Raw genomic sequence first — 16,167 nt, 5'->3', positions numbered from 1 at the left:
AAGTGTCAGCATATTTACAAAGGCTCATAGCAAACAAAGCCATGAATATTGAAGAAAAAAAAAAAGAAATAAAAAAGGGGTGGTATCCTAAACCTTGTTATCCCTGTATCATGAGGAGGAGCAACAAAGTTGAGTTGCGCCCAGTATTCAACACAAATGATAAACTAGAGAGCCATACCACTAAGCCCATAGCAGAAAACAAAAAGCACTCCAAGAACGTGCCTATCCATTGTGTGTTCCGGCCACTCATTACTGCCAATACAACATGCCAAACATTACACCAGCAGTTCAGGTAGCATTATAGAATCTGCCAGGACACACCAATTTAAGGGACCGCTAGAGCATATGCAAAACAGCAGAGACTCTCCACATCTGGGACAATCCACACTCTCCCTGCGGTTTTATAAATGTAATTTATGCAGTTCTCTATACGCCCTATGTTTAACAAAGTGTTTTGACAAACGTTATCGGAGAAAGGGACACCAGTGGAACTTGTTCCAGAATAGCCTGCCAAATCTCATCTATTTTCGCTCTGTAGCCCACGCTCTCCTGCCAGGAAACTGCACGTCGCCCAAGGAGCTAGTCAGTAAAGATCTATAAAGGGTGGAAATGAGACCCTTCTTATCCTTAGTAGTAGCTAACTGATCCATAAGCGGAGTGTTGGCCTGGCAAGAGTTCTCAGCTTAGCTTGGGCTAAGAGGGCATGACGGAGCTGAAGGTATTGGAAGAAACTACAAGAGGGGATACCAAATTCACCCTGTAAATTTTGAAACAATTTCAGATAGTCATTTTCAAATAGCTGATAAAGGAACTGAGCACCCCTGGAGTACCAGCCAAAAAAAGCCTTGCAGTTTACCCAACTCATCCGAATGCCCCTCCCCCCAATTAGGTATTTGGATATAGTCTTACCTTTCCAGAGGTTTCTTTGGAGCAGGTTTATACATAGGCCTCTATAGGCAGCTTGGAATTGTTCAAAATAGCTTGCAATGTGCAACTGAACAACTGTTATAGGGACAGTTTATTTTTTAGTGCATTAACATACCATGTAGCAAGGTCACAGTGTGCAAATATAGTTTACAACTGATAGTAAAATCTGACAGCACCTTAACCGTATGTAGGCTATGTATATGTTATACTAGGGGATTTCTCTCCCCCTTTTTGTTGAACCCTTTTGGGGTGTTGTCTATGTGTTGTGAAACTCAAAAATATCTTAAAAAAAAGAAAAAAAGAAAAAGAAAAGAAAAGAAAAAAAAAAATCTGACAGTACAGTACAGACAGGTTAATTAACAAAACTCTCTAGCCCCCTCCTTAAAGTTAAATAAAATGTGAAAGCTAGGTAGGATTTTTAAATTAAATGGTAAGCTGCAATTTTTAATGTAATTTAATAGTTTTTGTTTTTTTAAAATTATGCTATCTGTACTAAAACATGTAACTATAAAAGTAGGTGTTACTTCAATTTGGCTGAAAATACTCTTTATGTTCCTTTTTCAGCGACATCCAATGATCAAATATTGATGGGCAACATAACCTACTACTAGAGATAATTAATCAGGCTTTATATCAATTATGCAGGCTAAGAGTAAGAAACATATGATGGCACTGTGACCACTTTCCTTTTCATGTTGGTAACCATCCAAATGTTCAAAGCACAATCAGAACATGTCTTGTAGTGAAATCTCCCCCCCACAGAATCCACTTTGTAGTTTGGGAATTCTAATTAAGGCATTAACGATAACTGTACCTTGGAAGGTTAATTTACAGACCGAAGGCTTAAATCAAAAAAGTACCAATAACTATAATCAAGAACTACTGCAACAACTTACCAGAGGGATACTAATAATATTTTCCTTATCAGAGTAATATCCATACAGAACCATTGTGCATGCTATCAGATCCCTCGTACTCTACACCAATACACATCCTTACTCTAAAGGGGGGGGGGGGGGGGGAGGAAGTATCTCTTTCTCCCTATGCAAACCGTGTTCAAAGGCCTGCACACCTACTCTCTCCTGGCCAGAGACCATCTATATATGCCTCTCGTTGCCATAGGTTTAAACCACATGCTCTACATTTTGGTAACAGTTACAGAAACACTTTTTATGACAGTCGTGCATTTAAGCCTGTTCCCATTTCACCTTAGTTAGGTCACCAAGCCAAAAGGCGCTTAAAGCACCCCATTGTCCTTCCGAAATAAGTGTTTGACGGGTTGTTCCAAGCTAACATGTTTGAACACGATGCAATAAAATGCACGATCACAATAAAATGCACGATCACAATAAAATGCATTTTCAACCAAATACATAGAACACACCAAACAGAAGCACTTTTGTAGCAGCATTACTGTCTCCCCACTTCCCCTACCCCCTGGTTTCCTATTCACAATCCACATCCTAACCAGACCTCAAACAAGAACACACTAGTCTCTAGGGGCCACTTGTGTTCATCATTCTGGTGCACTACAAAAATTTAAAACATCTTTTTGGCCATAATGCTCTTCAATCACCATGAAGCAGTGACATTACATATGGCGCTTTTCCTATGATCTAAAATCAGAGTCTACCCAATTCCAGGAAACTAAAATGTTAGTCCCTCATAGGCTTTAACAATTTGTCTATGTCGAATCGTTCAGAGAAAAGAACATTATAATTAATACAATATATGAGCTTGTCAGCAAAAGCAATGAAAAAGCAGAAGTAATGAAGCAACTAACTGGAGAGAATGCAAAAAGGCAAGTCTAAAATTTCATGAACTATCATAAAACACTGGGTTAATTTATTCAGAGAAAAGAAAAATGGCAAAAGCTGTGTTGTCAATAGCAGCCAACCTGAATTCATTTTTCCATAAAATGAACGGTAAAATTAAATTGGTTGTTAAAGGCATCAATTCCACCATGTGGTGATTTCACAAGGTGTGACAATTTAATTCCCAGAATGCCCGCAGTGTAGCACTACGGTGGTAAGTCACACAGTTATTCACACTCCAGAGTTTTCTGACATGTTCTAACTTGTACTCACCCCCGTCGCACACCAGTTGACTCAGTCTTTATGGAGTAGTAGAAGAAAGAAGACGTGTGGATTGCGCTGTTGGCGTTTGTCCATTATAACAATGCTTCTTCACATGATAGGTTTGCGAGTTCCTAGCCCAGAAATCTATTCTGAACTTGACCAACTGCCTTCTTCTCCTGACTAAGCACCCTGAAACTTTTGGCTGTTTCCAAAATGAAAAAAAATGCCTTGAAAAAGGACAGATTTGATGACATTCCGGACATCCAGCACGCCACAACAAATATACTGCGCAGAGTTCCGGAAAAAGAATTCCAGTAATGTTTCTGGCAGTGGCACAGTCATCTAAAAAAGTAGGACTACTTTGAAGGTGAAAACAGCCACCAGTGTATAGGTAAGCAAATTAAAATGGTCACACCTTGTATTGTATTTTTCTTTTGCCCTAATCTTTGTTTTACAAACTGTATGATGGATACGGTTATAGGCGGTGGTGAAGTCCTTGTTCAGCATCCAGTCTAGAATGTTGGCTATGTCCGATCTCAAGGGGTGCCCAGTGCAGGTATATACTGTATCTTCAGTTACATTTTCATAAGCCATGTATGTACTCTGCAGGAAAAGTGTAATTAAAATAAATCAAAATAAAACTAAAAATGCCTTCCACCCCAATCAAATTTTAAAGTCAAGAACTGCTATAAGATTTGGTTTTAAAAAGGAGTGTGCCAATATCCATGAAAATGTGCTGAACACATTCATGGATATTAGCAATAATATAATTTATTTGGACGATACCATTATAGTGCATTAGATGTTACATCAGTCATGTGCACAGACTGACTACTAATGTACGTCACAGGACACAGAAAACCTCATATTAATGACTACTTGGGTTATGCGGAATGTACACTGACCAAAAAAAAAGCAGGAATCACTATCCAGACATAACCCCACCCAGCTCAACAAAACTACAGTTTTCTAGAATGCAATGAGGAACAGACAAGAGGGAAGGGAGCTGTGTCCTGTCATGTACAACAAAGAAAGTGATACTACTAGTAAACCAAAAATCCTAATTTCTTAAGTTGTACATTACAGAACATAGAGGAATTCATATTCATTACTGCTTGGGAAGTTCAAAAGCACTTAACGTGAGGGGTGGGCAACACTGCAACAATGCCAAACACGCCCAAAACCCAGAACAGAAGACGAGGAACCTTCCTTCAAAGCCACCTGCAAGACATTTGCCCCAAAACTAGCATAAACAGGTTTACTCACTTACCTGGCAGAAATAAATGAAGAAAGGACCAGAGAGCAACCTTACAAATGAACAGAAGTTTGATGCTGAATAGCCCAGGACGTACTGACACTTATGGTGGAATGGGCCTTGACTGGGAAAGGGGGAACCTTTTCCTTGATACAAAAGGCTTGAGAAATGAGCTGACTAATCCACCCAGAAGTAGTGGATTGAGAAACAACATGACACTTACAAAACACCCTCAGGCAGAAAAAACATGGAATCAGACGGTTGAAACAAAGCCATAGATTTCATATGAACTTAAACATCAACATTCAGAATGCTTGGGATTAGTACAAAAAGATGGTAACTTCATCCTATTTCAGGTGGAACGAAGAACACACCTTGGGTAGGAAAGAGGACAAAGGCCTCAACATCACCTTGTCCTGGTGAAGAACCAGAAAGGGTTCCTTGCAGAAAGTGCGGCCCACGCCAAGACCCTGTAAATCATGGTAATGGCACCCAAAAAGACAACAAGGGAATCTCTTGGAGAGGTTCAAAAGGAGAAGACTGCAAAAAAAAAAAAAAAAAAAAAAAAAAAAAGGGCAAGACCAAGAGTTATGGTCCAGGAAGAGACAAAGGGAAACCTGCACATGCGGAAGAATTCATATGATACTCTGTACAAAAGCTTTAAAGGAGTTAGGCACTATAGGTCTCTGAAATAGAACAGCCAAGGCTGAGATCTGTCCATTGATGGTATTTGAAGCCAAAAACATCGAGACACCAGATTGAAGAAAAGCAAAAATGCACTCCACAACATATTACCAGAGATGAAGCTTGCTAGCCTTGCACCAGGAAGTCTTTAATGTACAATGGTACATTTTCCTGGAGGTCAAATTTCTAGCCTCGAGGATAGTAGGGATTAGAGAGTCAGAAACACCCCTATCAGTCAGTGCTTGTGCTTCAACAGCCAGGCTACCAAGGCCATTAAGCAGAAAGGAACATCGAACGCCACAAGGCATGGAAGAAGATGCAGTGGAGGGAAGGCTCAGATCGGGGAAACTGATCCCAAGGAGTCACCGGCACCTACTGCAAACACCTGAGGATCCCTGGTTTGGGACACAAACCTGTCCAGTTCGTTGCTGAATCTGGACGCCAAGAGAGCCACATCTGGCATCCCTCACTGCAGAGAAATTTCTGATCACCACAGACCGATGGGCCCTCTCTCTAAGATTCAGTTACTGACAGCTGGAAATGTGCATAGTGGAGAGAGACAGAACATGAAGTTCTGCTCAAGACCAGCTCAGGTCTTCTTCCTCAGGTTTTGTTCCTGAGCAGTGTCACTTCTTGTCCCTTAGTGTATGCCGCAGCGTGGCATTGTCTTACTGCATCCTGAAGGGGAGACCTCTAAGTTAGACAGATCAGTGTAGGAGAGCCAGCCAAATCATACCAAGTTACAGGAGGTTGATTGGCAATTTCTCCAGACCACCTCCCTAGCCCTCCAGGCTGGCACCCATCCTCAAAGTTCTTGAATTCACTGGAAGGAAGGATTTCATGGTATCCAGCATCTGTGTGAATATCAACCATTCCAGATCTGGTCTTGCAAGTCTGATGCATTGGCAGATCCAAGAACTCCTGCCATTTGTCCCATATCAATAGGAAATTGAGCTGAAAAACTCTGGAGTGACACTGGGCATATGGGGACTGCATCAAAAAGGTAGCTATCATATTCCTCAGCACCTTCACGTAGGTCCAAATTAAGGGACTTTTCCAATTACCTCAAGGATACCTCCTCGGATAAAAAGACAGGCTTTTCGCCTGCAGAAGCAAAACCGCTGTCTGTGCTGAAGACTAAGTCTACGCACTCCAGACATTGTGTGAAAACCAAGGCCGACGTCTAAAAGTTCAGCACCCAAATGTTTTCAGACCTGTACCGCCAACTGTACAATTGACAACAACCTGAGAAGCAGCATGTATGGGTAGATCACAATAGGGATGCCAATGAACTGCTGCAATGACCCTTCGGACAAGAGCCTTTTGTAGAAGGGGAAAGCAGCGCAACTCCAGCTTATAGCCTCTGGACACCACACTGCCTTCCTGCAAAGGCAGATAAACGTCCAGATAACCATTCTTCTTATGGAACAGGGACATAGGCTTTTGCTCAGGGCCCGAGGCTTGCTGCTTATGGAAGAAGCGCTTCTTGGATTCCAAAAGCATTACCAGTTTTCTACCCTGTCACCTTCACCCTATTCTTTATGGCTAAGAGCATGCTTTTACCCAGTCACATTCTGGGTGAAAGCATCTAAGGATGGTCCAAACAAGTGTTCAACGTTAAAGAGAAACCTTTTGATTGCTTCTTTCAAGCTCCTCTGACCAACACATGAGGAACACATTTCTACAGCAGGTAAAACGCATGATTTTTTTCAAATATATCAATAGTAAAAAGGCTATTGCGAATGTACTATATTCTAAATTTTTTTTTCTTCAGTTTTACCAGCTGAAAAAGACAGGTTTGATAGTCTTGACAATAATCGCCAGGTTCAGATGTCTTTGGCCTGCGAGTCTTTGGGGAATTTAGCTCACTTATAACCAGCCGCTATTTCTAATTTTAAAGGACACCTTGCTGACTGGAATGGTAACCAACTGACTGGTGAATGTGGTACCAACTTCCAAAAAAGTGTATACCAGGAAACCAAACCAGTCAGCCTAACATCAATAATACTTACAGTATTTGAGCGAATAGTAAAACGGACACTATACAGAAATTGGTATTTGATAAAAGGTACCATAAGTGACAACCAGCATTGATTTATGAAGGATTGTTCTTGTCCAACCAATCTATTACTGTTTTATAAGGAAATAAGTGAGAAACTGGATGATGTAAGTCCAGCGGGTGTAGTTTATCTAAATTTTGCATTGATACTGTACCTCAAATGTTTAGAAAACAAGATCTGTTGAAGTTGATGAAATTGAATGTAAATAGATAGAAAACCAGTTACTTGAATGGGCCCAGAGAGTGGTGATAGAGAACTCATTCTTTGAAAGGCTTAAAGTTGTGAGTGGTGTGCACCAGGCTTCCGTCTGGGGGTCAATGCTGTTCGATTTGTTTAGTAATGATACAGAAGTTGGAATCAAGAGCTTAATTTCAGTGTTTGGCAAGGATAAATAATGCAGGGAAAACTTTGGCATAAGATATAGCACCATTACAAAAAAAGACTTTCACAAAATAGGGCAGCTACATGGCAGATGAGGTTCAATATTGAGAAATGTAAAGTTGTGCACTTGGGTGCCAAAAATCCACAGGCCAAATACACATAAGGAGGGGCTACCCTGGGAGAATCAGAGATGGAAAAAGGATATTGGGTTGCTTGTAGATTACAGGATTAGCAAAAGCAGGTAATGCCATGCCACAGTTAAAGCTAGCAGGGCCTAGATGGACTATGACCCCCAAGGGAGGATCACTGCCCTGGACCAGTAAGGCACCCTTTCAGCAAGGTCACCGGATACATTGCACCCTGGAGATTGATGCCAAAATGATCCAGTGCCAGCTGACAACATTACAGGCCCACTCTTGCATGTTGGAGCCAAGTACAGTTGCTTCTGGCCATAGTCAACTGATTCAGACTTCCAACCCCATCAGGGGTGCTCAGGAAAGGCCAGGAATTAAAGAACTAAGCCACTAATTGGAGATCTTCAGAGAGAAATGTGTTGGTACATCCGCCACCTAAAGACACTAGCTGAAAAGTGAGGCTTAGCTGGGAGAGGTTATGCCTGGATGGGGATTCCTGCCTTTTTTGGCCTACATCCATTCATCAGACGGTGGCAGCATAACCCAAGTAGTCAGGAACATGAGGTCCTCTGGGGTCTGTGAGGTACATTAGTAGTCAGTCTGTGCACAAGACTGGTGTAGCATCCAATGCACCATAATGGTATCATCCAAATAAATTATATTATTGCTAACATCCATGAATGTGGTCAGCGTTTAACTGCTAAGAACATATACCCATCTGCCATAAAAGCAGGTTTCATCCATAAACAAGTGTGTGTACATCTGGCATTGCATAATTTACTACTAGCCCACAGCAGTGTAAAGCACTGGCATGAAAAATTACATACCTGCAATATATTTAGTGCTCTGCGCATGTCCCCATTGGAGAGGGTCACCAAGGCCTTCATTCCATCTGGGCTAATTTGCACGCTATCAAAAAAAGGGATTGGAAATTATTTTGCATAAGAAGCAGAAGTCAGTGATTTGTTGGAAAACAGGTTTGAAAACTGACTAACTTTTCCTGTTGGACTACATGCTCCAGTCTGGGAATCATCATCTCTGAACTTAAGGGACCAAAGCGGAACCGTGTGCACCTGGACTGCAGAGCAGGAATGACCTTAGACAGGTAATTACAAATCATACAGAAACGAGTGTTCTCAGTAAACTTCTCAATCACTGCAAAGAGATGAAAAACAAAGGGCACATTATAAAACATTTATATTTAAAAGATACTGAAAAAGCAATTCGCTTTACATAAGGAAATGTACCAGCCTCAGAAACTATAATGACACAGTTTTTGACAAACGGCCAACCCACAGTAAGTAGGCTAACCAATACATTACTTTACACTGAAAGGGCAAATACTTTTGTTAGACAATTAAAAAAAACCTCTAATCAACATGGAAGAAAAGCTTAGTCTACTGGGAAGCCTTACACTTGGATGTCTATAGGAAGTAATATTCATTACTACCTATAGTGGTTATACAAGCAAAACAATATAGAATATTGGCCTTTTTTCTATCATGTTCTTTAAATCGCGCCGCACAACATGTACAGTACTTTACAGGTACATGTTACACATAATAACCAGAGATTTGTGAAGGGAGAGTTAGCCCCGACATTGTAAAGTAGACTTAGCATTTTATTCCAAGGTGCACTTTAAAGGACAAAATTACAAGTGAATTTGTCCTTTAAGTACCGATTAAACATTACCTACAGAATCCAAAAATGTATCCAATCAGAATGCGTATGTTGTCACCAATACCATCAATTGTTACTCACAGCCAGGGAATTCAAGATCTTACAGAAACAGAGGTGAAGTTTCTCAGCATTGACAACACATCTTGGTAGAAAGAAATAATCTGAAGTATTTTTATGCTCCTAAAAGCCATGTTATTTTAATTTAAAGGACTAGCAAGCAGATTCAATTTAAGTATGTCAGTTCCCTCTGTATAAATTAAATCACCAGAATTTTTGTCTTGGAGGAAAGGCAGAACATATACAAAAGTTAAACTAGAATCCTAATCATTATGGTACATTACATAACAAACACTAAGCTTTAGTGTACATATGTAAAAACCCATGTTTAGCAGAACTCCCCCCACCTTTTTTTTTTTTTTAAACATTTACTTCAGATGCTGCAAAGCATTTATTACAGCAAGTCTCCATAATAAAAAAAAAAAAAAAAAAAAAAAAAAAAAAAAAAGGATAGATATGCCAACTGCATAAATTCAGCATCTGTAACAAAGACGAGACAGATTGTTATGTCTATCTGAAATTTTCACAAGATCTGGCAAATTTGTAGCATTTCCAGGCATATGGCAGTGGAATTGTTTGCCATTTTACCTCGTCTTAGAGCGTTCTGCGCATCCTGAGTCATTGCATCTGCTTCATCCAAGATCACAAGCTTGAAGCCTTTTCTGTAATGGAGAGGGAGCTGTCACTTTAAGACACACAAGGCTGCTGCATCTGTACAACTGATACAATTATTTATCAAAAGAATAAAAATAAATAAATAAGTGTCATTTTGACATGCCTGTAAATTCCATATCTTGGAGTACAATACAGGACACAGGCAGAGTATTTATACACTGTAGGTTATAGGCATGCAACTTCAGGTGATTGGACACTGTCAAAACTTTGGAGGATATGTCCCCGGGCACCTCCCCCCACTAACCCAATCCCCAGTTTTGTAGCAAGCAACACAGAGCATACCAAAGAATGGAAGGGGAGGTTGCCTGTGTCCTGCACTGTATTCCAAGATATGGGATCTACAGGCAAGTCAAAATTCCTCTTAGCTTAATCATACAGTACAGGACACAGGCAGAATATTTATACATTATGTGACATCCCCAAACAAAAAGGGTGGGCAACAACGGGGCAAACATAACTGTGGCAACTGTGTATCAAGACATCTGGGGCTAGAGCTACAGAATGCCTGGTTCTGACAACAGAGGTAGTTTGTTGTTGTATCTGGAGGCTAGGATGTCCACATCGAAAATCCCCCTATATTGGCATATAAATTGAAGACATTTGGATGAAAATCCAGGCTGAGGTAATCCATTTTCCACTTGTCCACTTCTAGGACGTGGACTGCAGAGATCAATGGACAGTCAGTTTCTGTTAATGAGATTGTCTGGTTTGCTTTGTTCAAGTTAGCCACACTCCTGGTGCTCCCTTGTTGGTCGATGTTGGCCACTTCCACGACATTGGCTGGTTGCACCCTGACTGGCTGTCCAGTGCTACAGGGTCAGCTGGACTACTTTAAGCTCCAGGATGTTGATGGGGAAATTGTTTTGTTCCCACTTACCACATGCTTTGGAATGTCAAGGTTTAAACACTCCTCTCCAGCCTGAGAGACTTGCATCTGCTGTTATAACCTTCCAATGATGATAGGGAAGGGATTAATTTTTCCACTGTTAGGGCTTGAGTGGTGATTTTCTAAGATAGAGAATAGCTTGCTTGACTGGACAGGAGCTGGCAGCATCTAGAATGGTCTTGTGGGCATTTTAATAGCTGGCAGGGAGAGGAGTCCTTCAGAAGGTGGTCATCTAGAAGGGTGCCCAGAACTCCTCCCAGCCCGACATGCTAGCCTCCATTGTGAGAATATTCCAAAAGATGTGGAGAAAGGACTTCCAACTCCATAGCCAGATTCCGGAGGCAACTCCATAGCCAGATTCCAGAGCCATCAAGCAGGGGAACAGAGCTCTGAGGAAGAGGCAAGTCCTCGAAACGCGTCAGCCTATTGGATGTCTACACTCCCTATTGCGGACTGTTATTTAGCGCGGTGTTGACCCAGCTGTTCTTTATGATGTGCTTTGACTTTATTGTCATTTGTGAGTACAACACCTACTTTATTTTTTATTAAGCATTTTTTATGGTAAAGCACTAGGCCTGTGTGCCCTCTGTTTTTTCTTTCCTCATCAAGCAGGGGAAACCTGGTCCTTGGAGCCAGACAGATCAATCTGTTCAAGGAATGGACTTACTTGTTCCACGGATTACAAAACATTGTCTTGTAGGGGTCTGGAGTGAAACTGGAAAAATGGTAATGGCTTGATGCATGCTACCTCCAGAACTCTCATGCATTATTTTAGTCCGGCGATTCCTGGACTGAAGAGAGCAGAAAGTGGTCTTTCAGCATGAATATGAAGTTTCTCCTGGGCTGTAAAAAAATCGAAGGCTTCTTTAGCTGGCTTTTTCTGTGCCTAGGATTGGACCTAGCTATTTCAAGTGACAAATCCATTCAAGCACCGATTTCTGAATGTTTAGGAACCATCAGAAGCTCTACAAGGTCTAGATTGTCAGGGCAATGTAGTATATAGTAGTATGGGGCAACAAAAATAGAAGGTTGCAAACGGTTTCCGCATCAGTAGTGTGGGCTAGGGGCACCTTTGTGTCTAGGACCAGATATATTTTAACAGTGTGCCAATGGAGCAACACAGCTCAGGGTACAAGGTAAGGCCTCAGTTACTCAAAAAAACAAAACAAAAAAACACTGGTGACAGGTGTAGGGTCAGATGACCACAGGTGACCAGGATAGTTGGATAGCAGTAATGGACTGAAGATCTGAGTTGCATGTTTTTCTTTGCAAAGCAAGAGTAGAAGAGGGAAGATGCTTACTCCACACTAAATGATAGGAAAGAAAGCAGAGTGCACAAGACCACCCAGCAGATGTCAGCGCTAGTTCCTTCAGTGCCAAAACCTTCCATGGTGAAATCAATGAAGCAGAGGATTTTTAAGGCATCCAGTGGTACAGCTCTGAGGTAGATCACAGTGGTCAGCCTGTCTTTAGAGACAGGGAAAGTGCAGGGGCAATGCCAAAAGTTCTGGAACTGGAAAGCACTCTGTAGCTAACCTGTTACCAGAACAGGCTCTAGAAAGTGCCTAATGCAGAACCTAATGCTTGAAGATCACCAACAGGCTAGCTACGCAACTTTCAGTCTGGCAGGGTCCAGGTATAGCATGCCAAAGCTAGGCTGAAGAAAGGTCAGTCCAGATAGTTGCTATTGTAGAGATCAGCTCAAGCTGTGATATTCAAAAGTGGGAAAAGTGCTAGTAAAACTTGGTAAGACTTTGTTCAAGAAGGTCTGGAAAAAAACATATATATATATAAAAAAAAAAAATCCACCCTCTCAGGGACCCCAGAAAAAACAAAAACAAAACCAAAACAGCCTCAGTAAGGCTGGTAGTAGGAGGAGTTATTCTGGGCAGACTTTTTTTTGCCAATGTCCAATCCTGCTTTATGCAGCAGTATATCCCACATTATATGGCTTCCTGTAAAATATATCTTAAATCCTTTATGCAAACACCAACAATGAAATTCTCTATGACCTTTGGTCTTTTGTATGTTGAAACAAAAAAAAAAAACAAAAAAAAAAACAAAAAAAACAAACCTGCTGATTATGCAAGAAATATCATGAGCTCTCTGCCTGTGCACCAAGAGAGGTTATACAGATAAGGGGCATTGCGGAGAAGTGCTCCTCCTAAAAAACAACAGTGCAGCTCCTGGTATTGTTTTGCCATTTCAGCTAGCGATTAGCTTTTTTTTTTTGCAAAAGTGATACACTATTGGAAAGGCACCCCCACTCCTCACTGTTTGATCAGCTGCCTTAGAGGGCAGTGTAGGGATCAGGGGTCTGATCTCTCCATGAAGGAATGCCTGTCACTGCCTGACACTATCACAGGGGGTCCGATACACCCCTTATGATAGCAAAAAAGATCATGAAAAAAGATTAAAAAGTGTAAAAAAAAAATATTAAAATAAAAAGAAATTGAACATTTAAATAAAAGTTAATAAAAAAAAGAAGAATTTTAAAAGCACCTTTGTCGTCCCCCCCCCCATGCTCACACACACGTTGGTCCAGCACACATACTGTATGTAAACAGTGATTGCACTGCACATGTGAGGTATTGCCATGAAAATCAAAGCGAAAGCAGTAATTCTAGCTCCACAGCTCACATTTAACTCTAAATTGATCATTAGTAAAGGCTTGGTTAAAGCCTTGCCTATGGGCTTTTAGTGTAGTTTGTTACAAATTCACAGGCATGAGCAATTTTAAATCTTGACGTTTGGTAACTATTTACTTGACACAACCCAATCCTTTACATTTTACCAAAAATTTCAGTATTCTATTGTGTGCATTAAGTGTATTTTTCCCTGAAAATATGCATTTGATAAAATGACTGTGCAAATGCAACATATAAATAAAAAAATAAATAAAAAAACACACACAACAGCCCCTATTTTATTATCCAGGGCCTCTGCGCTTTAAGAATTGATATGTTTAAGGTTCCAAGTAATTTTCAAGCAGAAGAATGTGTATTTTAATATGTATATGAAAATGTCAAAATTGACATGAATTGCATGCTGGTAACCCTGTAACATCAAAAATAAAATAAAAAAAAACAAAATACAAAAACCACAAAAAACGTGTCATTTTACACTTACTTAAATATGGTTCTAGTGCTTGCAAAACTTAATATGGGACCTCTCACAATATCTATACCACGATCATCTGATGCATTCAACTTAAAAAAAACAAACAAAAAAAAAATTAAAAATAATGCATATGGGAAAAACATAACACACATTACATCCATCTGCAAGGAAAAGCAGCAAGAAGCTTAGCAAAACTGCCTAGTATGTATGTGTATTGTTAAACACCTATCACAAACAACTTTACCTTCAGCTACTTGTGACACAACTTGCTGTAAAATTTATTTCACAGCTAAACATACACATAATGAAAATAAAATAAATAAATACACTACACTGCCAAAAGTACTGGGATGCCTGCCTTTACAAGCATATGAACTTTACTGCCACAAGGTGTGTCTATGGGAATGTTTGACCATTCTTCTAGAAGCGCATTTGTGAGGTCAAGCACTGATGTCGGATGAGAAGGCCTGGCTCACAGTTTCCGCTCAAAGGTATTCTATTGGGTTGAGGTGAGGACTCTGTGCAGGCCAGTCAAGCTCCTCCACCCCAAACTCGCTCATCCATGTCTTTATGGACCTTGCTGTGTGCACTGGTGCGCAGTCATGTTGGAACAGGAAGGGGCCATCCCCAAACTGTTTACACAAAGTTGGGAGCATGAAATTGTCCAAAATGTCTTGGTATGCCGACGCCTTAAGAGTTCCCTTTACTGGAAATAAAGGGCCAAGCCCAACCCTTGAAAAACAACCCCCCACCATAATCCCCCCTCCACCAAACTTCACACTTGGCACAATGCAGTCAGGCAAATACCGTTCTCCTGACAACCGCCAAACACATCCATCCCAGTTGCTTCCACTTTGTTATAATACCACTAACAGCTGACTGTGGAATATTTAGTAGCAAGGAAATTTCACGGACGGACTTATTGCACAGGTGGCAACCTACCACAGTACCACGCTTGAATTCACTGAGCTCCAGAGAGCGACCCATTCTTTCACAAATGTTCGTAGAAGCAATCTGCATGCCTAGGTACTTGATCTTATACAAATGTGGCCATGAAGGCGATTGGAACACCTGAATCCAATGATTTAGAAGGGTATCTCAATACTTTTGGCAATATAGTGTATGATCACAGTCTAATCTGTCTCTGACAAGACTGGGGAAAAATCTTACCCTTTATTTCAATAGTCATTTGACAGGGCTGCAGAATACACCACCTTATTTACACATAACTATTAGTAGGAAAAACCTACTTAATCTAAGTATGGTACAATAAGGAAACTATGAAAAATCAAATATGGAGAAACTTGCATAAAAATAACTTTTCTAGAAGCTTGTTTAAGAGCAGCGAGATTAACAAGCTTTACAAAGCATTTTCAGTAAGTATCTAGCTCCAGTTTGTAAAAGTTGAACACACATCCTAATGGGAACACGGATTGCCACTTTAAACAAGCTGCTAGCAGGCTTCAACACTACTTGAAGCTTGCTAGCTTGTTTAAAGTGGCAATCAGTGTTCCCATTAAGCCCCTTTCAAAAGAAAGTTCATTCTATCAGATTTTTCAGGTGAACCTAATCGGACCCTCCATTCACCCCTATGAACCGGTGGGTGTAAACAGACAAGTCCAGTTACTCCTGCCTACCTCTAATCCAAATCAGGTCCTCTTGAAAAAGGAAAAAAAAAACCCCACAACAGTAGAAGGGGATCCATCCCCCTCCATCTAGACAGATCGTATCGGAGGGTTCTGTCCAAGCAAACACTCGGTTCTGACTAAGCAAACAAGGACCGGTCAATCCCCTGTTCTGCTCAGTAGGGGGATCAGCGGATAGATTCCATGCTGATCTAAATGGGGTCCCACAGTGTGAAAGAATCCTTAGGAAAATTACAAACTGGAGCTGAATGTTTTAAAGGTTTAGAGAAAGCTGCACAATGCTGACTGAAAGCTTGCTGTTCACACTGCTCTTATTCAAGCTAAAGCCCTTGCGAAACAGGCCTAAAGAAGTCAAAAATAATAACCTCACTTTCATAAATTTAAAGAATACCTCCAAAACCATAGAGTTAAACTCCTTTTCTTTGTAAAGCTGTTTTGCACAGGCTAGAATAGTGGAAGTTTTGCCTGTCCCAGGTGGTCCATAGAATAACAGATGAGGTAGTTTGTCTTCACTGATGAACCTCTGAACTAGTATTAAGAAAAACAAAAAAACACAAAAAAATTGGAATACAGAACACAGTAAG

The 16,167-nt window shown here is 40.7% G+C and overlaps 1 protein-coding gene across 1 annotated transcript in view; it reads right to left on the bottom strand.

Annotated features, from left to right (window-relative positions):
- Positions 1 to 16,167, bottom strand: part of RFC5 (replication factor C subunit 5) — a 46,148-nt gene that overhangs the window by 18,516 nt on the left and 11,465 nt on the right. The window contains exons 3-8 of the mRNA XM_089677219.1: positions 15,975 to 16,111; positions 13,947 to 14,026; positions 9,845 to 9,918; positions 8,515 to 8,674; positions 8,347 to 8,428; positions 3,479 to 3,608 (exon numbers count right to left, since the gene is read on the bottom strand). Of these exons, the coding sequence (XP_089533345.1) occupies positions 3,479 to 3,608; positions 8,347 to 8,428; positions 8,515 to 8,674; positions 9,845 to 9,918; positions 13,947 to 14,026; positions 15,975 to 16,111 (663 nt within the window). The remainder of the gene's footprint in view (positions 1 to 3,478; positions 3,609 to 8,346; positions 8,429 to 8,514; positions 8,675 to 9,844; positions 9,919 to 13,946; positions 14,027 to 15,974; positions 16,112 to 16,167) is intronic.

Source organism: Staurois parvus, unplaced genomic scaffold, assembly GCF_062004578.1.
Source record: "Staurois parvus isolate SC_StPar_1 unplaced genomic scaffold, SC_StPar_1.0 ptg000014l, whole genome shotgun sequence".
Lineage (NCBI taxonomy): Eukaryota > Metazoa > Chordata > Amphibia > Anura > Ranidae > Staurois > Staurois parvus.
This window is presented reverse-complemented; position numbering and strand designations above follow the sequence as displayed.